Below are 26,594 nucleotides of genomic sequence, written 5' to 3' on the forward strand. Positions count from 1 at the left end.
CCCCCCCCCCCCCCCCCCCCCCCATCGCGCTCCTTGTCTGAAACACGACTCTCTCCTCCGTCGAGTGAGTTGAGGGTCAGCCCCAGAACCTACACAGCAGGTATCACACCAGCCCCACCTTTGTATGCCAACTGGATTTCTGAGAACTTTTATCCTTTTTGTTTCCTTCCTCTTTTCTCTCTTTATCTCGCTTTGCTTAGCATCCATGCAAAGGGTAGTTGATTGAAACAAGTCTCAAGGGTTAGTTCACCCAGATTACGAAAAAAAAAATATTTGCTAACTTGCCTATAAGATGTCTAGCTATGCAGATGGCTTTGATTGTATGTGTACGTGTTCGGATGAGAGTCGATTCATTGTTTGAGTCATTTCTTAAAGCTGCTCCTCAAATGTGATTATTTGCTGCTTTCGTCAGTCTTATGTAATGGTTAAGCGAATATATTTGAGTTTAAGATTGTTGGTCGGACATAATAAGCAGTCTGAAAATGTCTTTTTCAGCTTTGGAAAAATGTGATAAACTTTTTTTAAAGTATTTTATAAGCAGAAGGATGAATTGTTTAACCAAGAAAATATTCAGCAGATGAATTGATAATGAAAATCCGCTGCTAAATTACATTGAAGGTGATTATAATTTTATGGAAGATCTTTTTTTACTCAGGATGTTCCACAAACCCCACATCAACAATTTAATGGGGATTATTAAGGAGAGAGTAGTTCTGAAAACTGCCCTCAGCGAGATCTTTTGATTATCCAGACAAAAAAAAAAAAAACAACGCTCTGAAAACTCATTGAATTGTAAAAACAATGCACTGTCAGGAAGCTTAAAAACATGTGCACTCTTTGGGCTGACTATCACTTTAAAGTGTCTGTGCCGGTGTTATCCCCGAGGTTCAGAACAAATAAACCAACATTATGCTATTTTCAGTATCTTTCCTTGAGAAATATGAAGATGTTTTTTTTCCTACAATACAAAACCAGTTTATTTTTTCTTCCATTTATCAAAGTAGAAGAAGTTCTCTAAAGTCAAATGTGGTTCAAACTAAAGAAGCCACACAAAAACGTTGCCCAAAAACTTTCACAGTTGATACTTTTTGCTGAGGACGATACCAACAAAATATTGAGGTTTGCTACTGAAACCAAAGCTTAACTCATATTACCTCTGCAAAGGGAACACAGTCAAACAATGACCCTACCTGGGTGCATACGTACATGAATACATACATTATATGCGAGCAACATTTCTGTTTCGAGGGCCCGAGAAAGTTTGGCGCTCCCAGCTGTCTGGCTACTTTTTAGCTTGAGACAGTTTTTTTTCAGAGAGCCACCAACAGAGCCTCCATCCCTCAGCACCCAAACCCTGCAATCCCTCAAACTCCCTTCAGCCTTTTGCCAATTAGGAGTGCAGCACATTCAGTTTCCCGGCTGCAAAACGGCAGCTATAGCCAATGTGGCTTCATGATGGAGGTGACGCGGTTAATTCCCCGACTGCAGACACACACACACACACACACACACACACACACACCTCCACAGTCTAATCAGCAGGGGCTGTTGTCCCCTGTGACGAAGTCTCTCCGCCACTGTTTCGCTCCTGCCTGTGTAACATCCTGGCGTGATGCCGATTGCCGACACATCGTTAATCCGTTCACAGTGCAGGTCGTCGATTTCTGTGACAAATGCATCACCAGGATCTCATACATGAGGCAGGCAATGACTCAAAGGCGTAATGGCAGTTTGCAACATCAAGCAACATGGGCTGCTGTGTAGCTGTGTTCCACTTTAGTTATTTTCCACGTGTCGGAGCTGATGTAATCTGGGTGTCCTGTCATAAACACCGTGGGGATGTATTCTGTGCCGTCGTCTTTCTGACTTGCATTGTTATAAATGGCTCTCTGGGTCCTCTCAGTCAGCAGGATTAGAGCCCAGGATTAAGATTCTGCACGGTGAGTGAGTGGGTGTGTGCAGTGAGCGAAGGTGAGTTATTGGAATTGCCATCATTATCCTCCGGATACCTCATCATGAACTCCTCACCTCAGTGCTCCCTCAGCCGCACATTACGTTGCATTTGCTGAATGCACACAGCTGCAGAACATTAAATGTACAGATGTTCAAGAAGTTTCACGGACATTTGTTTTTCTTACTCCTCTTCTGTGTTATTTAAAGTTTGATGCTAAACATAGTCTGGCTTTAATTTGCATGATTATCCACAGGATGATGACGGCTCCTTGTATATTGGATGGGTACACCCTGCAATACTGCAATCAAATCAGCATAACAAGACATCTTATGGATAGCACTTAGTGCGTGTTGAGCACAAACAGTAGATATCCTATTTTTGATTTTGGTCAGTGGAACATTTAAGAATATGGGATTTAACAAAATATCATCATCAGTTAACATTTAACATACTCACTCTGAAAGGGATGAGGGATGAAACAGTGGATTTGCCCTTAAGGTGAATGGGGTAAGACATTTAACTCACAGATATCACCATTAAACGTCCCCAGTTGATTACTTACATTAAGACGTTTTTTCTGTGTTACACGTTTTCTTTAACAAAAATCGTTTTAAATATGCATTAAAGGCATTATCTTGGGCGACTGTGGCTAAGTGGAGAGCAGGGCCGCCCTTCAATCAGAGGATCGGCGGTTCGGTCCCCGGCTCCGCCCCCACTAGTCGCATGTCGATGTATCCTTGAGCAAGACACTTAACCCCAACAATTGCTCCCTACGGTGTGATAGAATCTGAATTGTAAGTTGCTTTGGATAAAAGTGTCTGCTAAATGACTGTAATGTAATCTTATTAAATATGTTCTAATTTGCACACATTTTCCAGAACCGAAATGAGAACATTGAATAAAGCCAGGTTCAAAATGATTGTGCCATTCAAAAGGGGGATTTCCATATCCCCTTTTATCACTCAATAAATCTGAAAATACTGTCAACAGCCATAAAAAAAACAATCCCTCTTCGCCATGTTTTTGAGAATAAGTTGTTACTGTATATAAATCAGGCTCTGAATGATATAGGATCAATCCTCTCTGTAAAATCCTTCAGAATACAGATAAGGATGAAATTGGAAGGTTTGGTGGATGTAAGAGCTGCTGAAGTGAAGATTTCTGGCTCAGAGTCTGAGAGAAAACTCATTTAGAGAAAACAGCCTTACAGGTTATGTATTGCAAATGTCCATTTGCAGGAACTTACAAGTGAATAACTGAACTGAAAAGTAATAGATATCACCATGAAACTTTCCCAGTTGATTTCTCAAATAAGGGCAAGCATTTTTTCAAATACATGTTTTCTGAAATGTTATTTTTAGATATGCAAATGAGGGATTATCTAATGCTAACTTTTAGGGAATTTAGGAGAAATCTACAGACACAAATATACAAAATGTTGTGAAATAAACAACTAAATACGTATTTTGGATGTTTTCTTTCTACTAGTCTGAATAAAGACAACTATGGAAGCAAAATAGTGTTGAAGTGTAATAATGTTTTTGCCTTAACTTCTCCCCTAAACTTCAACATTCTTCGAAACCACTAAACTATCAAAATCACAAATACATGCATATGTGTTGTAGCTGATATAATCACTGTCAAGGACTGTTGGATAACTGGGCGCTGTGTGCAAGAGGTGAAACGCACGTGTGTGTCGTGCTCTCTCAGCACAATGCACTTTCATAAGATGCCCCGTTGCCCCCAGGATGCTCTTTGCTCACTCGACAATGAAATTCATGGTATTGCAGCCGCTGCACTGGCATTTCAGGCGGAGCAGATATTACGACCTTCCCCTTTGACAGGAAGCAGCGGTGATAAAAGAGAGAGTGGTCGAGGAGTCCTAGCCTGCAGAGTAGAATTAGGCGGTGAGCTGCACCTTTTGTTCCCCACCGAGTCTTTGAATGACGACAAACACATCGAGATTGACTTCTCCTTCCGTCCAGATCTCGGGAAGTTACTTTTAATGATAGCATACGGTAATGATCTACACAATACTAGAGAGTGCTGAGTGACACACACACATCCTCACTATCTCTCATCTGGCACACACACACACACACACACTGTCTTGCTCTCTTTCCCTTTCTTCCTCTGCAAAATCTGGCGAGGCGGCTGCTGTCTGAAAAACAACGAGGCTTGCACATCTCATCACCACAGCAACAATTACGCTTCTATTTCAAGCTTATCTTTGTTTGGGTGTGCGTGTGGTTGAATTAATAAAAATGAACCTTCTGTCTGTCTGTCAGTCACTTAAACACCTCACAGAGAGAGAGAGGAACAGCGAGCCAGAGATTCCCCTGATTCCCGTCCTCTGCTCTGCAGCGGCCTGCATTTAACGAGCACTTTGTAGTTTGACTCCTATCTGCCGCCGTTGAGGAAGATGCCTGCGATAGATAGCCCATATTTCTCTCATCATTCCCTGGCGGCTGGCAGGATTAATGGCAAAGCTGCAGACTACGGCACTCGACGACCATCTTGAGTTAAGGATGACTCAGCCCATTCTTTTGGCCCATTGCAGACTCATTAAACATCAAAAGGAATGCCGGATGAGCTCTGTAGCTGCAGTAATGCACAGATTTTGTTACACAGCGTTGAGTAAACAGCATTCAAAGTGGCCCTTAGTGGAGACCGTGTAAGGTCTCGCTGCTGCGTTTCCCACTCAGTGTCTGCTAGCACGAGCTGCTTGTGTTCACACAGCCCTGGTGTGGAAATGTCAGGAGAAAAACAGGCCGTGACATTAGGTCTGAGGCAGATGTGAGGGAGATTAGGATCCAGGCTTTTTTTATCGTGTCTTCCTGACTGCCTCAGCATGTTGGTCGACTTCCACCTCATTTCAGTGGCTAATACATTCTCCTTCTTACTGTTTTCTCCCGCTTTCAATAATTGAATACGTCTGGCCGAGTTCTTGCTCCACAAAAAAAAAAAAAAAAACACGACTTCTCTTTTATGGAAACACGATTTGACAAAAACTTTAGGATTAGCCAGACCCTCCCACGAGCGAGGAACAACACGGCTCACTTGAGTCACACTTGTTTTCGTAGATTAAACTCAAAAAGTCATTTCTCTCTCCGCAGTAGAAACAGTGCTTGCATGCATTTGTGCCAGATGTAATTTTGCATGTGAAACAGCTAGGAGTGGAGAGAGGGGGCGAATAAGAAATGCACGTCGGTTACACCGGTGGTTCCCAAGCTGAGTGGTGTAGAGCTGAGTGGCGTAGAGCCGAGAGGCTGCGCATGACCAGAGGGGGAAAGCGTGGGTTGGAAGAAAAGCTGAATGAATCCGATTCATTTGGGAACAATAAACAAACAAGAGTGCTCTGATGCCAGCGAGGCTGTCTCAGTTTAGTAAGAGTATTCAGAAATCAAAACAACATGCACAGGACAAGATGGGTGCACAGATTTATTTGTCTGGAGAAAGCAATTGAGCGATGCTTATTGATCAAACACGCCGGTCAAATCCAAAATACATAAGCAAGTATCTGGCCTGCTGTTAAATAGCGCAGGAGAGGCCTGTGTGTTCCTCACAGTGGCAGTTTAACTTGCATTTGTAGCCAGTCTGGCGACAGAAAATCTTACCAAGTATCAGATGGATTGTCATGAAATCCTCTACAGGCATTCATGGTTGCTTAAATTTGCTTGACAGTTGAATGGATTCACTGCTACTGTGCTAGCATCCACTGCTACTGTGCTAGCATCGGCCTCAAAAAGCCATCAGCATGGCTGTGGACTCTTTATGTTGTTGCTAGTTTTCCCAATTTTGTCCCCAGTGAATAAATATTCTGAAGATTTAGATGTACGTAACTGTTACTTCCGCACTCGCAGCGAATGAGAGCAAAGTGCAGTATTTTTCTATCAATGTTGTGCAAACGTTGGTCGTATGGATAAATGCTGTCTCATTATGAGCTTTTAGCCGGATGCTAAACGAGGACCCGCATGGGATGTGAAGTGTGTTTGTGTGCCTGTGTCTGCGATTGCATTCTGCAGCTGTCTCCTTCTGCACAGACCACATTAATGATAGAACAGAGGCATGGCCCATAGACTGCTCATTAAAGAGAGGGTATAAGAAGAAATGTGAAATGGAGAGGAGCCAGACTGTAGAGGAGTATGAGACAGCGAAAAGAGAGCGCGAGAATCGAGAAACAAAAAAGTGAAGAGACGCGAAAACAGCCTGAGATCGAGCGTCGGCGTGACTCAGCACCTGCAGGGCAACACTCCTCCTTCCTCTCACCAACGCTTCTCGCACTTTCTTCCTCCCTCCCTCCTTTCTCTTTCCGCCCCCCCCCCCAATTCCCTCTGTCTCTCATGGGACCAGGACTTCTTCCTTCCCCTCACATTGCCACAGCAGCTCTGGCACTCCTGCTGTTGATGCCTTTAATTCGCACACCCCAGCCACCCGCCACCCACCTCTGCAGTTCTGCTGAGTTGGGCTGATCTCGCCTTCACTCTACAGGAAGGAAGGTCATCCCTCCATCTCCTGAGTGGCGATGGACATAGGGGGGAGGGGGTGTAGGAGCGTAGAGGAGAGGAGTGGAGGACATATGGTTAGTTAACCTTTCTGCGGAGGCAGATGTCTGTGTGAGCTGTGTTTGTGAGATCAGTGGGCTGGAAATGATGTCATGCTATGATCATACGAGGGGGATTTGTCGTCAGGCAGGCTGTGGCTCTGACCTATGTGGCTTGCAGTGTTGGTTGACAGGCATTTCATCTTTTTTACACTGCTGCATTTATTATGATGAAAGACAATAGATACTAATTGCATGTTGCAAATATCTGACTTTTATAAAGTAGTCGCATAATCCATTCCAATTCATTATATAATATTTTCACTCCAAAATGTTATGACGTAGTGGAGGTTTTATTTATTAAAGGTACAACAGCAACACACTTTCAGTCTACACACTGCCTTCGTGTGTGTCCCTGTCTCACAAAGACATGCGGTCAGTAATAATTAAACATCGTCTTGGAATGATTTGCTGAAGTCATGCCAACATCAGAAAATCTAAAGCAAATCACCTTGCAGCATTTTTACTTTGTTTTTTTTGTCCCTCTTCCTTTTAGTTCACGCTTTTAAGCTGCTCATGCCAGACCTCTGTCCGACTGCTAAAATGAGGTGAAGTGACAGAGTGTAGAGAGAGCTTTGGGCGCGTGAGACCAAATGCCTGTTTAACTTTACATAGCTCTGTAGCCGTCCAGCCAAGCAGACGGACTGGCAAAGCAGCCACACAGTGGCCAATCAGGCGAGCCGCTCCGCTCCTCTAATGCAGAAACTCTCCAGCCGTTGTAACACTCCACATGCCGGTTACATAAGTGAAGAGAATTCCACGGACGGTGCTGCATGAGGTGTAAGATTATAAGCCAGGCTTATGGCGTGCACCGCTCACAGTCTTTGCTTCTATCAGCAGAGTCAGTGCGATGCTCCGGGATCCCGATCTGACGCGCAGCTATCTGAAAAATTAAACTCCAAGCTCAAAGGTGCCTTGAGGCAATTTCTGTCCCCTAAAATGGCCGTGGGGGGCTGCAAGGTTAGAGAGCAGGATGGGGGGGGGGATGTTGTAGCTGTCAGGCCAGGAGAGTGATGAGAGTATAGCCAAACCAGAGGTCTTGCAGGTGGTGGTGACCTTAGCGGGGCCTCGTTTGACTGAGTGCCACAGGGGAAGAGGGGAGCCTGAGGAAGAGGCCTCTGGTGACCTGTCCTACACCACATGATGGATGGAGAGGGAGGCCAACGGTGAGGGGCTACAGTCGCATCTGCCTGTCTGCGAGTATAGGTGAAGCAGAGCATTAGAGAGAAGGATTTAAAGGCACAGAGCGTAAGAGATAGCCCGGGGTGAAATTTTCTAATGTAGAGGCATCCAGAGAGGCAGAGTAACTGAAGCTATGATGTCAAATATTGAAACCAACAAGACTCCATCATTTTAAACACACTTCCCCAAAAACTCTGGGATCTCTACTTAATTTGAAATAAAATGCTGTGGGTTTTTAACAACATTCAGAGACTCTCCTTTTGTGAACAATGACTGCATAAACCCCAAAATAACTTATGCTTACATATAAGTGACAAAGCCCTCTAGTGGCCGTATGAATTTTGACTCTTGATGAAGAAGTATTGTGAAGTTGCCATGGAGCCACAGTGTCTGCAGAGGCAGGGATGGTTGGACGGGTCAACAAAACATCAAGCAGAGGCCGCTGTTCGTTTCTTGGTTTCCTTTAACCGTGACCGTGATTGTGCAACCCTCTTCCAAAATTACATTCGAAAAATCCTCACTTGTGTCAGTCTCTGGGGGCAATTATAAAGAATGTATTTTTGTTGTTTAATTTATGGGACTTCTGATAATTAGCTTCTCAGCATGCTGTAAGTTTTTAACCACGAATAGGTCAATGATGTGTACGGGTTTAAAAGTAGTGAGTTTGTAAAATAAATAGCTACTTTTAACAGTAAATAACAAAGCTTCCCTTTTCTATTCAGTCAATTCTGACAGATCTGTTCCTCCTCCACTTAAAAATGATCCACTCCTTGCACAGTACATGGATGTCCCACGGGTATATATTATGTAGAGAAAAAAAGACAAAGGAAGATGTTCAGTTTAATGAACGTGAGAGATTGCAGTCTTTGCGTACACATTCCAAGCACACGTGTGTACCAACGTGACTTTCCAAACGTCTTCTGTCTAAATGTGTAGAATTCCTGCCTTTATAGTCTTTCCATGAGGTGACCTAGTGCATCGAGAAAGGTGTCTGGGGACAGCAGCAGACCTGACGACATATTCCCTATTCTGAAGACTGGTAATTAACAGACAGACAACGGAGCTAATGACCTCCCTGTGGACGTCCCACATGCCTCGGGGAGAATGCCTCAGAATGAAATGTCACAATACACACCATGCGTTTGCTCACATTTCACTGGGACCGATCAAGAGGATTAAAAAAAAAAAAAATCCTGGCACAGCAATGCTCCCTAAAGAAATAGTTTTGGGAGAGTTAGCTTAGCATAGCATAACAACTGGAAACAGGAGGCTTGGCACTTCTCCGGGCCAATAAATAGTAATTTAACAGCATTTAACCCCCTATAAAGGAACATGTCCTCTTAACTTTTTTTGTTTTGGATTAAACAAACAACATACAATATGTTAATAACAAATTGTAGATGGTATCTATCTTATGATTTATGCTTATTCACATACATTCAGTGTTTTTGTGGGCTGTCGACATCAGAAAACATGCTATTCAACAAGCCACTTAGATTTGGTTCCCTTTCGTATGTCACATGCAGGTTTATTAGAATATACCGCAAACCCATCTGAGTTTGGCCCAATCCCAATCTCTACAATCACAGACTTTTGCGGAAGCGTACCCCGAGAGGCTTATGGCTGTCCCACTGTCAAATCGTGGAGTCCTTTAGATCCCTCTCGCAGACATGTTGAGCCCCTCAGTCCACATTCTTGCAGACTTTGCCTTAGGAAGTCACCCACAATTTACAGTGTTGTGACATCAAACACAGGGTTACCATTGGAAGCGTGGAAGACGGAGACATAACAAAAGGTTAACAAAGAGATGGCATATTAAATTCACGCAGAAACATTTAGGATTTTTTAAGATGGTACATGAAATCAGAGGAATACAAGCAGAGACTTCTTTTATAGCGGTTTTGACAAAACTGAGTAAATAGATTATTTGAAAATAACCTCATCTCGTAACACAAGATCCTGGAAGATGTTCGAATCAGGAAGTAAAAAAATAGAAAATAAAAACCCACAACTGCCGATAACATGTTGTGACGTTGTCAAGGTAACATGATATGTCGTAGCAAAGTGCTGCCTCAGTCTTATTTATACCATTTCAAGCCCTAACAGCCTCTCACAACCATTTATTGGGGGATGTAAGTTAAGTTTCCCTTAGTGTGCAGGGCTTAAGGCCTTAGCGGGGACATTGTGGGCCTGTCTCCACCACGGCCTGAGAACTTTACCCTTGCACAGGTGCACAATATTTATTGCTCAAGCCAATCAGAGCAGACTGAGCTTTTCCACGAGGGAGTCTTAAAGAGACAGGCTCTAAAACGGAGCATTTCAGACAGAGGGTAAATACAGGTATATTCTGACAGACAGTATCAGAAAAATAATGTGTTTTTTGAACATTAAAGCATGTAACCACGGTCTAGTAGAAACCCAAAATACAAGTATGAACCTGAAAATGAGCTCTTTAACTCTCAGCAAGAAAGCAAAAATGCGTATTTCCCAAAAACATTGAACAACTCAATTATCACGTATTCTTGGTGGTTAGGAAGCATGATGCAGGTATTTTTATTCAGAGTTGTCTGATCAGAAAACTTGCACTCTAACTTGTAATTCCATTACAATGAAATAATGTATTACAATGTGCAGTTTAGATTAATACAATTCAAATTGATTAGTACCTAGATGAAGTCATTTTTCAAATTCAAAACATTTGATTGACAGCAGCCAATTTAAACCTCTTCTCCACGAGTTCTGGTCAGTGACTGGTTTAAAAATAGATGTGACAAATTGAGGCAAAGCTGGAGCGCCAGCAAAAAATAATGTTCCGTGTTTTTCTTCTTTTATGGCTTACAGTGGTCTCAATACAGTTAAAAATGACATGATGTGTTATCGGTACTACAATCTTATGTAATAATGTTCACAAACTCAACAAGTGCATAATAACATTCACAGAGCAAATCTCTTCAAACGGATGCTTGACATGTGCTTGTGTGTGAGAGAGAGAGTTATGTCTTGAGCTTGGAGTGTTAATCTAATGCTGTGGCTTCTGAGTGAGGTGTTGGTCTAAGTGAGGATGTTAACAGTCTGTCGCTTCACTAGGGGTGCCAGGCACTGCGACCGTCGCTACAGACATTTCCTCTGAGCCTCCAGTTTTTGAGAAGAGCAGTACTGCTGATGTCAGGTGAAATGGCAACGCGCTGCCGAAGGATTCCCGTGGGCGACCTTGCTCTTTTCTGACACATCCTCTGCCGTCACTTCATGCAAAAATGACAGAGGAGAGCAGAGGATCTGTGGACGAGCTGAGCGTAAAGCAACAGCTTCACTTAAAGGGACCCGCTCGTTTGATTAGTCTAATCTCATCTAATTTGGAGGAAGCCTGAGGATATAGCTCATGATATAACTGACAAGAGATAAATTAGGGGTCATTTTCTGCCATCACATTGACTGCAATCACAGTGGAATGAAGTGTGTAATGAAAGAAATTGTGGTAATTTTTCATGAATGGATTACTGAACGGGCCTCCGTGGCTTTCACCTACATGTCACTCAAAAATACACGTACAAACCAGGAAGAGATTCAAAATGACCTCAAAGCAACATAAAACGACTACAAAGAGACACATCGATAACCCAAAGAGGCCAAAACAAATACAAATGGATGCAAAACAGCTTTAAAGAGACGAAAAGACTATGAAAAGTGCCAACATCTCAAAGAGACACATAACGACAACAAAGAGATGCAAAACAGCTGTGAAGAGACAAAGAGACAAGAAGAGGGGAAAAACCTCAAAGAGACACAGAATGAGTACAAAGAGAACCCGAATGGCCACAAAGAGACAAATCGACTACAAAAGCCCTAAACAATGTCAAAGTGCACAAAACAACTACAAAGATACAAAAAATTACCACAAAATGACTGCAAAGAGACATAAAAACAACAACAACAAAAATAGGGTAAATATCAATGAAATCGTTGTGTCTTGCTCCTACGTCGGAGAGGCGGTGGAGTGCATCTGTGTGCCCATTGTCTCATAATCCACCAACCATCTCGGCTGGCGGTAGAGAAGTTAGCTACAAGTGAGTGGATTGCCGATGGCGCACAATAGAGCCCATTGAGTCCCCCGTCACAGAAAAATGAGGCTCGCTACAATAGCCGTGTTATCTGTGGGGAGAAGGAATGAGGATCTCTGATGTGACACAGCCTCACTAACAGTCTCTGACAGGACCCAGGAAGCCACAAAGGCCACACTGTACTTGTACTGCAATGAACAGATCAAACCAATGTGTATGTGTGTGGTGTTGTTGTTTTTTCATTTATTTATCCAGTGAAATGTGACTGAGCAAGCTGGCTCTACTGTCTTACAGTCAGACACATCCACACCTGGTAGCTCTACTATACAGCCGCAAGCATCTCCTGCTGAGGACTGTTTGCTACTGATGGTCGCGGCCTGATGTGCGCATGTGTGTTTGTTACAGCGAGCCCTTGACAACTGTAAGAAGATGTTACCATTCTTTCATCATCAAAGAGAGTTTCATCATCACAAATGCAAAGTTTTTAGCTTACAATTAAGGGCCCCGTGCGTAGAGTAATATTTGATGTGATTGGCTGGTGCTCAGGGAGGTTTTGAGAACGAAAAAAAGATCAAAACCTAGCATATAACCTGGTAAAAAGCCCAGTATTACATGCAAAGTCTCAACGGGCTTTACAGGCCTGCAGCATTATTGAATGCTGTACCAGCCTGAGCTCTCAGAGAAGACAAGGAAAACCGCTAAAAAGAAACTCGTAGCACTTAAGGAAGACAAAGAATATATATTTGAAGACTCTTAAATTCGAAAAGGAAGAACCACGACATGGAAAGGAAAAAGACATTGACAAAAAGAAGAAAACGAAATTCAAAGTATATAGTTTCAAAACATGTGTTTAGCTTTGCCTGAATCCAGGGTAACCAGCAGATTGATGATCGATGAATGTATTTTATTTATTGTGGGGTTTAATTGCCAAAGCTTTGCATGTTCTGGCTTGAAGATGAGGCTGTTTTACTGATTTGAAGCTAATTGTGTCGAATCCTCGTTTGGATGCTACATCACTTGCTGAAAGCATATGTAGTTTGTTGAAACAAACATGTTTCTCTATTAATTCCCTTGTGTGTGAGCTGAATTTGAACAAAAAGAATATTCTTGGGACAGTTTTCAGATGAAGTTGCCAGATTAGGCATTTGTTCCCCAGTCTCAGTCTGTTTTTTTCTGCGAGACCAGCTGTGATGCAGCCCTCTTTGGACAGGCAGACGGAGAACGGTGCAACCTTTATTCTGAAAAGCCAGGCCCGTCGGGAGGACTGCTACTAAAACGGTGTCAGATGGCAGCGGGGGCCTGTGGACATGAGGGGCATTTTGATGTGAGTTAACAACTGCCTCCAAAACTGGGAGCAAGAGTAAGTTTAGAGCACAAAATAATAGGACCTCTGTGGCGTGGTCACATGTGGTTTCTGTCGACGTCTTGAGCAGGAAAAAGAGGATTTGAGAAAACTTGCTGAAATATTCCTAGAGCTCATGATTATTCTATCACCCCTCTGTAGTCAAGTGCGTCTCTCCATTAGCTCATACAGTACATCTACAGTGGCAAGAGCTCGTCTTTAGTCCCGCTGATTGGTATTCATATAGCAATGCAGAGAGGAATCATGCTGAGCAGAGTTTGGTCTGTGTGTGCAACAGAGAGGGAAAGAGAGACGGGGAGAGAATGGGGGAGAGAAATGGGGAAAAAAGTGATTACTTCTCTGTAGTCAAACTGTTTCAAAGCCTGCTCTCCCCCATCTGTCAAGAGATGAAGCTCACACTGAAGCTCAGGGCAGACAGACACCGAAGATCTCTTCCTGTTTTCCAAACTCCTCATCATGTTCTTTCAGAGAAAAACTTTTCTTCGCTGCGTGTGTATGACGACTCTGAAGTCTTCCTTTGCCTCAAACTTTGCATGAACTTGCTTTATTTTGTTTTTTTACAAAGGCTTCTGGGAGTTGAGAGCAAAGGCGAAATCTTTTCAGATTTTCTCTGGCGCCTCAGTTTTGAGGTTGCGGCATTGCGCATCTTTGGTAAAAAAAGTTTTTTTAAGGCCTGTGTGAGATTGTTGAAACTCTAAAGACAAGTGGAGCGTGTGGCATCCATCATCTGTCACTTAGCAGTTTGGATTTCAGATTTGTTGCTTCAGATGAACGGAGGTAGTGATGACAAAGCATTCATCTCAGTCCAGTTTGTTCTTGGTGTTTTTAACAAGCTGTCTTCACTCAGTATGCAAAATACTCTTCTACAGCATCATGCTCTCTTTTCCACAGCATATTCTGAAGTGTTTCTAGGCCAAATATCCCGCTCTTGTACACTAAATCTCCATTTACCCTTAATGATTGAAATGGATTTAACAGAAAGGATCAGAGTTTATAAAAATCTGTTTAACCTTCGTCCTCCCCCTCAGCTACAATCTCCCCTTAGGGATCAAATGGGAATTAAAAGGTGAATCAACTAAGATTTAAGCTCTCTGCTAGACAGAGCAGGTGGTCACACTGTACATACAGGCGTATACTGTGTGTATAAAGCTGTGGATAATATTGCAACTATGAAAACCTTGAGTGCCAATAATATCTGTTCTGATCACCGTGAGTTTTGAGATTATCCAAAGGGCTTTGAGAGGGTTTCATTTATCTGACCTGCTTACAAGAACGAGGGTCACGCGATCCAAAGAAATGCACCCGGAGCTAGGCCTGGCACGATAAATACGTTATCGACTTTTCATACAATACATTTACATGACCTCCGTCATTTTTTACATTATCGACTTGTTTTGAACTGAATTTAACTGAATGTATTTATTATTGAATTATATAGAAATGCAGTAAAATCCCTCAGAATGGAATCCATATCATGATGTTAAGCACCCAATATCTGTGAAAATACCAGAAAATTAAACACCTATGCTCTAAAAGGGTAACCGCTTAGTATAACAACAGTTTGATTGAACTCTGTGGCATTGATCACTTTGTGAGAGTACATGGCACTTGGATAGATTTCCTTCCCCTCAGAGAGAGCACCGCTTTTATTGACCCTTCCTGCCTCTGCCTCTGTCTTTGCAGGTAAAGTATTGAACACGGACCTGCGCCACTACCTCAGTCTCCAGTTTCAGAAGGGCTCGATGGACCACAAGCTCCAACAGATCATACGGGACAACCTCTACCTACGCACCATCCCCTGTAAGTTCACAACCGCATTCACTACACTCCTGCAAGCACAAAGCAAACCAGGAACCTACAGTATACAACCTACTTTCAGTGCATATGTGTTTTCATCTGAAGCACCTTATGGGAACGACGAGGATGTTCTTCAGTCTTCTGTCACACAGCTGAAAACCCACTCGTGTTCTCTTTCTGTTACGCTACACAGGACTGTATACACTCTCCACACTCACAAACGCACGCAGCTGCTCACTGCACTCATGCGTTTTCATCCTCTCACAGCGCTCTGTCACACACTCTACAACACACACACACACACACACACACACACACACACACACACACACACACTTCAGTGTCACCATAGCAACCCGATCAAGGACATCTCCCTAACCCCCATGTAACTTATTTTACTTCTGCGCCGTAACATCGCAGTATAAACCATCTTCTTTCCCTGAAGGACCCTGTGTTTTCCCCCCCGATGACATTCCGCTCAGAGAATTAGCAACTGTCATTCTTTAATGGAGTGGTAAATACAACGGTTGGTACTGTGGACTGCCAAGAACCACTGCACAGAACAGCAGCTGTGTGCGCTTTCAGAGTAACAGTAATTCATGCCTAATTGAAATGTCCATTGATTGCAATATATATTGCAAAAACAATGCAAAACAGCTGTTGATCTAATAGTCTGGATAATTTATGCTTTTCATGTATTTGTAACTAATCAGCAGTGAGAAATGGACCTTGTAGACAACATTTTGTATCTGTAAAGTGTTAACACTTTTCGCTTCATAGCCTGACGCTTCTGTATGTTTTGGGGTTTGGGTTTTATGAGCTTGGATGTTATAATCTTTTAAAATGAAAGTGTGAAAATTACCTAAATTAGAGTGAAACGGCTGTTAGTACAGTAAAGGTGCAGATTAATATCCTGATTTGTGTCGGAAATACTCAAAATAAACAGCACCAGTCTGTGTATAAATAGTGTCAATTACAGTAGCAGCAAAGATGATTATAAGCTTAAAAAGGCTTGGTAATTTATATTCCATTTATCATAAGGGCCTGAAAAACTGTAACTGAATTTAAGACATCCCCTCTGTGATGCTCTCGTACATTTTTAAAGAGATATTGCAGCACTTCTGTAAAGCACCAGATGATGTGTGGAAGTGAAATTGCATAAACCGGAGACTAAGACTCGGTACCAGTAATCCTGAAACTGTGATGATGTTCACACAGATATTTTGGCCTAAATATTTCCCACGTCCTGCTGAAGACCGTCTCTGCTCAGAGGAGCGCCATAATTGAGTGTAGTCGAGGTTTTAGTCACATGCAGAGCGACTGCTCCTGAGGCGACGACAGACTCTGAGGCACAGCTCTGTCAAAAACAAGCAGCATCTCTGCGCTCTTCTCCCCGAGGGCTGGAAGTTGCTCTCTGTCTTGTTCAGAGGAGACCTTTGGATGCACAAGTGTGACATTTTTTAGCAAGTAAGCTGCTTACCTTTCATGTATATTTAATTTCTTTATGGTTTTTTTTTAGAAGTGGAGAAATATATTTCTTACATCCCTCATATACCACCAATTCTTTCTTTTCCTCCTTTGACTGTTTCCTTTGTTCACTCACTCTCCCTCTTTATTTCATATACCTACCTCTTTTCAAAGCTCAGTAACAGTGGATGGAGAAGTCTTCAGTGATTTCTCGTCCAAGGACAACCTGATATTCCACACACACACACACACACACACACACACACACACACACACACACACCTGTACACACACCCTGATCTTAACCACCACTGCAAACATGGCTTCCAATTTGTTTTTCCCCTGTACAATAGTGGCGGTCGTTGAGGTTTTTTACGACTCCTCTACCACCCATTCATCATCAGCAGCCAGTGGGCTCGCTGCATTAGACTGACTCTCTAAATCCCCGGCTTGAATTACTGTTTTAATGAGCAAGAGACCGGGACTCGCACAGTGACGGCACCTCCATCATTCATTCACTCGCTTTCAGTCTCCCATCCTTCACTCTCTCTTTTTCACTTTCACTTTTTCTCTGTTTCAATTACCCTATCCTGCCTTTCAAAAAAAGAAGAAAAAAACTGGTTGGTTCACTCAGTTTGTTTTTCAGTTTGAAGCGTTCTTCATATTTCTGAGCTGATTTTGGTTACACAAGTGTAAAAATAGAAAAAGAAAAACTAGAAAAGCAAAAATGTATGTTTAAATGTATTGTGTTGACCACTCTGCTAAGCAGCAAACGATACTAATGTAATAATGTTGTGATGTTCGAATAGAAATCAAAGCTATAATCAGTATTCAGGAGCATGAAGAAGGTCCTTATACACTGCTGTCTACAATCGCCTGCCATAAAAGCTTGATTTGTTACATTCAGATCACTGAGAGGACTTTATATTTTTTAATTGTCATTCATGCTTTTAGGTTGTAGAAAGTCCTCTTTATAAATAAATGCTTTTTTGTAAGAAGGCTTTGTTTTGGAGAACAAAACATTGTTTGATGGTTCAACCAGACTAGAATGAAATAGAATAGAAAAGGGCAGAAAGAGACAAAGCTCCCTCTGAGCAACAGTTGATTATGAATAGAATAAATCTTCAGTCATTGATGAAAGAATTTAAATTGGAGATTTAAATAGGAACAAGTTCCTTTTTCAGTGTCAAGTGCACAATAATGCCGATAACCAGCTGGAATATTGACAGGTGTGTTGCTTTAGCAAAGCTCTTTGTAAAGCGTTGCAAGAAAAATAGGTCAGTGTCAGGCTAGAATATCAGTTATAACCTGTTCAATTCAACCACTGAGTAGACTGCAGAGGGCCCAAAGAAAAACTGCTTCCCAATGTTTTAAGAGCCCAAATGCACCATTGTAATCTATTTATGATCGAGAGTCACTTATGCTTTTATAGGCTGGAAATCACTGGATCAACTAAACAGAACTTTTAATCACTTAATTCGTCTTCTTTTGTGAACAAAACTATTTCAAATGTGCATTTGGTGTGTGAATTATACTCCTTTTGTCTCTGTCGAAATAGTCATTGTCGGAGGAAAGACAAAAAACATCAATATAACAAGCTGATTCCCAACTTTTGAACTGCAATGTGTATCACTTGATTCAGAGCGGCTGTGGGTCCCAAATTGAGCCTTATACCATTAATTACAGTAACATAGAGTACACACATATTTCCTCTGAAATGCAAAGTTTGAAATCCAGACATCAGCTCTATTTGAGAGCATCGATTCATGTGTGTGGGCGCCTTGCTCAATTGTCCACAAACATATAATCTCTACATGCATTGTCTGTCTAGAATTATACTTCTGCAGACAACTGGCCAAACTGAACCACATTGGACCAAGAAGCCACACAACAAGGTGCTTGTTGAGGCTTGTCTCTCTCTATCAACTGCTCTTACTGCTGGTATTTCGCTCCCATAGCTTCGCCCTCTAAACGTGCTGTACATGCTTGACAGCTTTTTGACACTGACACGGGATCTTTTCTTTCTCCCTGTGCGAGACCGAGACTTTTGGAAGAAGTACACAAGGCAGTTTGAGTAGTCGTGTGGCAGTTGAACGTGTTGTACGTCACATATTGATGAGAGTGGATTTATATCCCAAATGTGTTGACAATCAGGCAGACTGCAAGAGGATTAGCAGATGCGGTTTGTGTCACTGTGCCAGTGCTCCACTTCACTTAACTACCAGCCAGCCACACTGCTGTACTCTCACACAACTGCAGCTGATCTGTGCTGTCTTGTTTGTGTGTCCGACCAGCACCACAGGGTCAGTTCTGCTGAGCTGCAGCACGTTGGGGCCCATGATGAAAGCATTAGTTTCTACTTTTAGGCCAGTTATGAAAGCTAAAAGAGGAATGTTCAAATAGAAAGAGAAAGAGAGACAGGCATTGAGTGTGTTCTGTAACGGAGGGATGGGAGAGAAAAGTGATGAGCAGAGAGACAAAGAGAGCAAGCTCCTTATGGTCTCTGTGTGGTAAATCCCTGAGTCTCCTTCACTGGGCCTTGGGAAGGGCTTCATCTCATTTGGACTGTTACGGAAACGCTGGAGGAGGCTCCCAAGAGCTGTGGAGAGGACGAAGGGAGGAGGATTTCTAAAAGAGGACAAAGAGCTCAGGGTCACACGCTGTCCCTCGACTCCCTGCTGAGATCAGAGATGGGCAGAAAGAGTTTGATCTGACTCAAAGTCTCCTTCTCACTTATGCACACACACACACACACACACACACACACAATGTACTGGCCAGGTACACATGCACAGACATGCAGGGCCAAATTGGTAAACGTCATGGACACATACAGCTGTAAGCCGTGACCTCTCTGCCTGCTTCGTTGCAACTATTTCAGGAGCGAATTCTCCCATAGACGGTATATCAGAAGTGAACTTAGTCACCATGACGTCACCCATCGGTTTTTGGACTGCTGCTTTGAAGCCTCGAGTTCAGCATTTCAGCTGTTGCCATCTTTGTTTTTGGAACCAAAAGTGACACAAATGTGTGGAGCTAAGTACAACGGAATGCTAAATAAGAAATGTTTACGCCACGCCCTAAAGCACACCCTGCTTTATGATCTATTTTACTCCTAATGGGATCATAATTTACTAAATGAGCATCATGCTGTATTAAAGAAGACTTGAAACTAGAGAGTGAGACCATAAACTCATGTTTACAATGTTGTAGGTGAGGTAATAAATCAAGAGAGAAGTAGGGTAATTTTCTAATGGACTTCTATACAACCAGAATTATTTTTGCAACCAAAGGAGTCGCCCCCTGATGGCCATCAAAAAGAATGCAGGTTTAAGGCGCTTCAGCTTTGGCTTCACTCTTCAGACCCCGGGTTGTCTGTCATGTCCTCATGGTCCGTCTTCTCCCTCTCTTCCTCGGTTGGCTAATATTAGATTTTAAGACAATGGTAGAAGATTCATGTGTGAAGTCGTTGTGTGTTTCTTGTTAAATGTTAGTAGCTGTGTTCTGTTATTACAACATAACAACAGCAGACTAAGCCACATGACAGAGCCCTCGGTATCTTAAAAGCGAACACTTCACAAAAGAGACTTTGGCTTTGTAATGATCCTCCTTCCTCTCTCTCGTTCCCCATGTCTTTCTCGCCATTTCAACAGCAAAGCCCCAAAGTCCCAACATTAAACTATGTACGGAATCACCATGTTAAATTTATGGCCTGCCATTTCTGACTGACTACCTCTGATGTTCCCATCGTGACATCCTCTCAGCCCAGACGGTTTGAAAAATAGGTCTCAGCGGTGCACGGGCTTGAGACCTTGCAAGACTGAAGTGACAATTTGTTTCAGTCCAGGATAGACGGACACACATGGCTGTGACCACTGTGCGTGGCCATGAAATTACTGGGGGAAATTTTCAGTTTGTCCGGTAAATACAAAGTAACAGCCGACAAACAGCTGGTTTGCTCAGCTTAGAATAACGACTGGAAACAGGTAAACTGGCTTTCTCCAAAGGGTGAAGAATTATATCTCAACCTGTGCAAAATCGCAGAAAATGGAAAAATAACGCCGTATAATTAAACGGTGGGTTGTGTGCAGGACTATTTCTTTGCACAAAGTGACTTGCTGGATTCTTGACGTCATTATTAGGTTGCATAGTAACCAGCGGAATCTCTGAATTGTCCTTTCTGCATTTTGGATTTTGCTCAGATTTAACAAACAAGATAACATGTTAATTAGTGAGCTTTAGAGGTGCTGGCGGGCAGATTTTGTCCTGTTTCCGGTCTTTACACTGAGCTGAGCACACTTGATGCTGGCTGTTAAAGAAGCCCAGTCCTGTGGCTGTAAGCTCCTGAGGTGTTGTTCTCTCTGGAGTAACCTGGTTGACGCGCTCGTTGTAGGCTATGCTGAACTACCTGTGAGGTGTGGTGCATTCGATACATCAGAGAGACGTTTGTTTAAATATATATATCCCATTTATTCTCCTGGTTGTGGAACAACGTACAAAAAGTAAATGCACCACATTAGCGTATCGCGGTCAAAACCTTTTGCCCTTCCAGGGTCAAACACCTGACAAACACAGCGATTTCAGGACCTATATACCTGAGCCCAGGACAGGAATACAGCGCCACCCAATGTACACACAAAGAAATACAGTTGTATTTATAATACCATTTTTGGCTCTAACACCGGCTGTAGCTACAGACTTACTGTCCAGAGACACGAGAGCGGTATCGATCCACTGATCTAACTCTTGGCAAGAAAGCGATTCGATCATTTCCCCAAATGTCTAAATATTCCAATGCTGTAACGTCTGCACAATACAAATGCATTCCCTGATATATTAACCAATACTATGTATAACTTTGTATCCTGACACCAATGCTTCTATGGTAAAGCCTTTCTAACACATCACCTCTTGTCTGGTTTAATTAACTGCAGTGCATCGACTGCTCCCTTTTTCAACATACACTGAGCATTTTGTTTGAAGGAGCAGTCTCCAGCAGTTTATTTGAAGGCCTATATTCAAAGTGCCACCGCCTGTATTTGGAAGGATGGTGCGACAGCATGTTTCAAATTTCTGCTGCTTTCAGTCAGATGTCCCCTCAAAGCTCAGCAAGCCCTCATTATATTGTCAGCGACTGATCCCCAATAGGAGGCTTATGGTATACATCAGTGTGACATTTGGGGTGATGGTTTGGGGAGATATTTGGCAGGTACATAACTGTGGCTCAAGTAATTGGGCTACAGGGGACATTTTTGAGTGACCAAAGCCAGTGCGGGCAGGCAAACAAGTCGGTAATGAGAAGCAGCAGAGGCTGGCATTCTCACACACGATGCAATGTCAAACTGCTGAAAGTGCGGTGTGATATCAAGGCGCACTGTGGAAGGAAGCTTCTCTGATGTATTTTTTGCTTCTTTTTCAAACTGCTTTTACTCCGCTGCTCGGGTGCAGAGAAGGCTGTCGCCGTCCAATTAGCGAGGAAATATGAGAGCGGAAAAACAAAAGGGGACGGCAACATAAAGTGACTTAATAGGCCTTTCGGCCACCACAGGCTGTATACAGCGGCTTCGCTGCAAATTGCCGCAGACATTACAACTGACAAGAAGTTACTCGGGGTTGTGCAACAACATATTTCGATGAGATCCCATTGTGGTTGTACTAGAATATGCTGTTTAAGGTTTCAATGCAACAAATGTCATTGAACGGATTAGCAAATTTGTAATGTATAGTCAAATCACAGAGGCTGTTTGCAGGTACAGTGAGGGTCAAATTGCGTGAAAAATTATTAAACTCTGACCCTGATCCATCTCCTTCTGACTTATCTCATCTCATCCCTGCTGCAGGGCTCCTCCGTGTGCCCTGATCTCCCCTGACACTGAGGTCAGGTTGATTTGAAGTTTGTTTTTTTAATCGACCGGTGGCCTGCGCTGGTGTTTCTCAGCCTCCCTCCCGCCCTCATGACCGCTGTCCTCCCCACGACCCTGAAAAGGATTCACCAGGCAGAGTGAGGGAGTGAATCTGTCCCATAACCACGGGCATCGCCGTGCAATGTAGCTCCGATGAGGTTCTCGCTGTGCGCTTTGTTCAGCCTTCCATGTAATAAATAACTGCTGCCCTGGCTCCTGTTCAGCCGAGGTTATTTCTATGGACTTCGCAAGTTTGGTGGCACGCCACTTAATTAGCCTTGAGTGCAATAATAGAATAGTCCTACTTATTTATTCATGGGATATGGTTTACATAATCCTCATGCTAATGTCATCATTTGGTGTCCATTTGCGCCTTGTGGATATTAATTCGGGGGGGTGGAGTGGGGGGGGGGGTTTCCATCAGTGTTTAAATAGACTGTGGCGTCACCACAGGAGCAAAATCTGCACAGAATGTGTAATTTGCATTGACGGTGCCCTCTGTGACAGTGAACCTAAGCCACTCCTGGAGGTGACACAACCTATCGCTTTGATTGTTTTTCACCTCCACAGTTTACTCGGCTGCTTTCTTCATTTCAGCCGTAGCCAGTAGATACATCAAGAAGCCCCCCAATAACGACGTGTAGCTGCAGTTACTCATGGAGGATTAAATGAATACCGCCGCAGGCCCTCATCAATTATCCATCTTTCACAGGAGGCACCAGGGTCTTTTGGGTTTTTCGTTCCAAAATGAGATATCCACTCTTTCTGGGAAAGCCTTGCACAGATCACAAAAACGCTGTTACAAAACTGGATCTTCTGCATCTTATGAATCGTGAACGAGGAAGGTCAGTTGAAGATCTTCAAAAAAACGTAAAACGTTATAGAGCTGGAGCTGGATGAGAGGTGTCTCGGGTCAGGGTCAAGGCTTTGACGCAACAAAAGCAGAATACAACCAAAGTCATAAAGTGTCGCATGATGTAACGTCATCATCCCAAAGCACTTATATCTCTTACCTAAAACATGCCGTGCATGTATCTCTTGCATACTAAAACATGCCGTGCATTTTATTTTTGTTTATTTTTCCAGGTACCACACGGATTCCCCGAGACACGGAGGTGCCAGGAGTGGACTACAACTTCATCAGTGTTGGAGACTTCCGGATCCTGGAGGAGAGTGGACTTCTACTGGAGAGTGGGACTTACGATGGTTAGTATCACCTCGGTGTTAACAATATGAGAAACCTGCATGTGTGTGGCCACATGCATTCATGTGCGCCATTCACACTGACAGCTCCCCATAATGGAGTGACTGTGAGCTTGATGTTCACAGTGAGCGGGACGAAACGTATTGATCAGTGAGACATGATTAAAGACTCGTTGGAAGTGACTGTCAGATTAGCAGCGATACTCGCCGCCCTTCAGATGAACTCCACTGTTCTGTTCCTCCACGCTGTCTGTGGAACGGGCCGCTGAAGTATGCAGATTTTATATTTAAATTAGTGCTGGGCAAGTTAATGCGTTATTATCGCAGTTTTTTATTTATTTATTATTAAGCACATTTTTAACACAAGAACCAGGCAGCAAGCTGTGAACAGCTGTGTTCGTGTGGCATCACTTCCTTCTTCCCCCCAAACCCCTCCTACACTCCGTCACCGTCCTTCACTCTTGTCTCACACACACACACACACACGCGACCACGATCGTCTCGTTACAGATCAAACGTGACTGTTGTGAATTGGAGCTTCTAGTGAGGACAAAGACACGTCTTGTTTGAACGGAATACTTTACTGTCTGAACTGCAATATTACAGTGTTACAGTGAACAGAACACGCTCTTGCACCGGACATGTGGTTTTCTAGTATCAACATTGTTAGCGTCAAGAACACGTACCATTCTACTTCCTGTCTCTTCAAAGTAAAAGCACTTCCGTTTTCATGCTCTTCACAATAAAAGTAAATCATGCAATCAAATAATTTACAACAGTGACAATATTAAAATACATATTGTCGAGTTTTTAAAGTGTTTTTGTTTGTAATATGTATAATAAGCATCATTTAGTTATCGCTACTGAGAATTTAACAAACTAAAAAAAAAAGAAGTAGATAGGTTTGCAGTTTTCAAGGTGTATATTTAAATTGCATCTCTTACACACATGAAGATAAAGTTATGAACACCGGCTGAATATCTATTATCAGAATCATAACTGTATTATAACTGCTACTGTGTAAAGAGAATACTGCTGTTAAAAATAACCTTATTTGTTTTTGCAAACCAAATGTTATTGCACTTTTGTTCATAAAGCAGTACTTTCAAGATAAAAGTGCGCAATACACTACTTTTGAATTCATTATTGAACTTTGCCATAACAATGCGATTAATCGCAAAAAATCCATGCGATTAATCGCGATTAAATATTTTAATCGTTGCCCAGCACTAGTTTAAATATAACTGGATTTACTGTAGAAATGAGGACGTGGTTGTAACTAAGCCTTACATTTACCAAAGAGTACACCTAAACAGTGCTAAACAGTGAATTAAGAGCCTTAGCCACCATTGTAGACACATGTTGTGTGTAGGCCCAACATTAAACACATACACGCATGTTGGCAACGGAAGTGGTATTTTTCCCTCAGCCATCCATAACCATTGAATTAAAACTGTTAACAGCATTAAATGTCTGGTTGTCAGAATCGATATTCCAACAGCAGACTCAAGTTATACAGAATTTAGAGCAACAGGTGTTTCGGTTTAACAAGTGACCGTGTTAACTGGTGACTTTAAGCCGAATGCGGCCGTGGTCGCTCGCAGTTACTTCCGTAAATGGTGGGCGTAGATTGTAAACATAAATGAGTATGTATTTACAATTGACTTTTACGAGGAGACTTATATGTTCTGAGAGTCACCCGTTAACACGGTCACTCGTTAAGCCGAAACACCAGCTGTGTCCATGGCTTTAAGCTATTAAACGCGTTGACTAGATATTCATATATGTATTGTATTGTATATGTATGCTTGCGCTTGTTTGTAATTGAGGTTTTTTATGTGCCCATGCATTTATGTCTTTTCCCGTTCTTGACAATATACAGTCGACCACAATAGAGTCTGAGCACGCAAGTGACTGGACCCGGTGTGACCTTATGTAAACTAGTCAAATCTGCCTCCCCTTTTTGCCTACCTTCCTCCTCTCACAGATACGACCAGTAAGCTCAGTCTCATCACAATCAAAATTCAAAGCTTTCAAAAGCATTAAAAAAACCCCGTCTCTTTACTCTTTAAAAACACCTTTAATATACGTTCATTTGAACTGCACCTGGCGACAGTAAAACATGTCAGTGCCGACTGATACTTTACAACAAGTAGACAAGCCCAGTCATGTTGTTTCCAGTAGGAAGTTTACACAAGGAGGGATCTTTCAGCTTGGCAAACAGCTGAAGGACCAAGTATTTACCATTTCTAACACCTTAGACTACAATGAAGCATAAGCACTTGCCGTGCATTTAAAGGTCTTGGAAAGTCAGACGGTCGCAGTGTATTTGTGTCATGAGGGGATTGGAGTGGGGGATTTCTCGCACATTGCGCAATGATTATAGCAATAACATGATAATCTTCCTCTCTCTTTAAGCTTGTTCTTTCTTACTGCAAATCCAGGCTGCTGTGAAATGGGAGGGGGATTTTTCTTAAATGCTTGATGGGCAACCTCTTGTCGCCTCAATGGACCTTCCCTGCGCCATTCACTCGTTCCCATTCAGCCGCATCTCGTACTTCCTGTATGGATGGAGAATTAAAAGATAAAGTCAAATCCTCATCCAGTGAGAAAGCGCCTTAAGTGTGAGAGTCGCTTCTTACGGGTGTGCACAAGTGTGTGTTTGTAGAAGTTTGTGTATGTGCATTCGTGGACCGCTAAGTGCAAATTCTAACTTGTTGAGGCAGGTTCTTCCAACGGTCTCTGATCCCTGATAAGGTGCCAGTCCCCCCCCCCCCTTGTCCTTGTAGCACAGTGCCAGCAATGTCATTAAAACACACACACGCACACAAACTGTATGAGCATGCACTTGCACAGAGAACAGATCTAAGAACTCGAAGATCAGCTTTCAGGAGCAGCTAAATCGCCCACGGGCTGTCCTTCATCTGTGAGCTGAAGCCAGGTGGGATTTACACCTTCATAAAGAGGTTAACCGTGGGTAGAGAGGGAGAGCAAACTGAGGAAGAGCACATAATAAAGAGAGAGAAAGGGTTGATATAGAGGCATGCTCCCGGTGGAAACTCCC

General features: G+C 42.8%; 1 protein-coding gene across 3 annotated transcripts in view; it reads left to right on the forward strand.

Moving 5' to 3' along the window:
* Positions 1-26,594, forward strand: part of magi3b (membrane associated guanylate kinase, WW and PDZ domain containing 3b) — a 125,379-nt gene that overhangs the window by 63,352 nt on the left and 35,433 nt on the right. For all 3 annotated transcript variants that reach the window (XM_031871726.1, XM_031871725.1, XM_031871727.1), the window contains exons 2-3: positions 14,844-14,960; positions 23,414-23,533. In XM_031871726.1, the coding sequence (XP_031727586.1) occupies positions 14,844-14,960; positions 23,414-23,533 (237 nt within the window). The remainder of the gene's footprint in view (positions 1-14,843; positions 14,961-23,413; positions 23,534-26,594) is intronic.

This window comes from Anarrhichthys ocellatus, unplaced genomic scaffold (assembly GCF_004355925.1).
Source record: "Anarrhichthys ocellatus isolate YVR2014 unplaced genomic scaffold, GSC_Weel_1.0 scaffold60, whole genome shotgun sequence".
NCBI lineage: Eukaryota > Metazoa > Chordata > Actinopteri > Perciformes > Anarhichadidae > Anarrhichthys > Anarrhichthys ocellatus.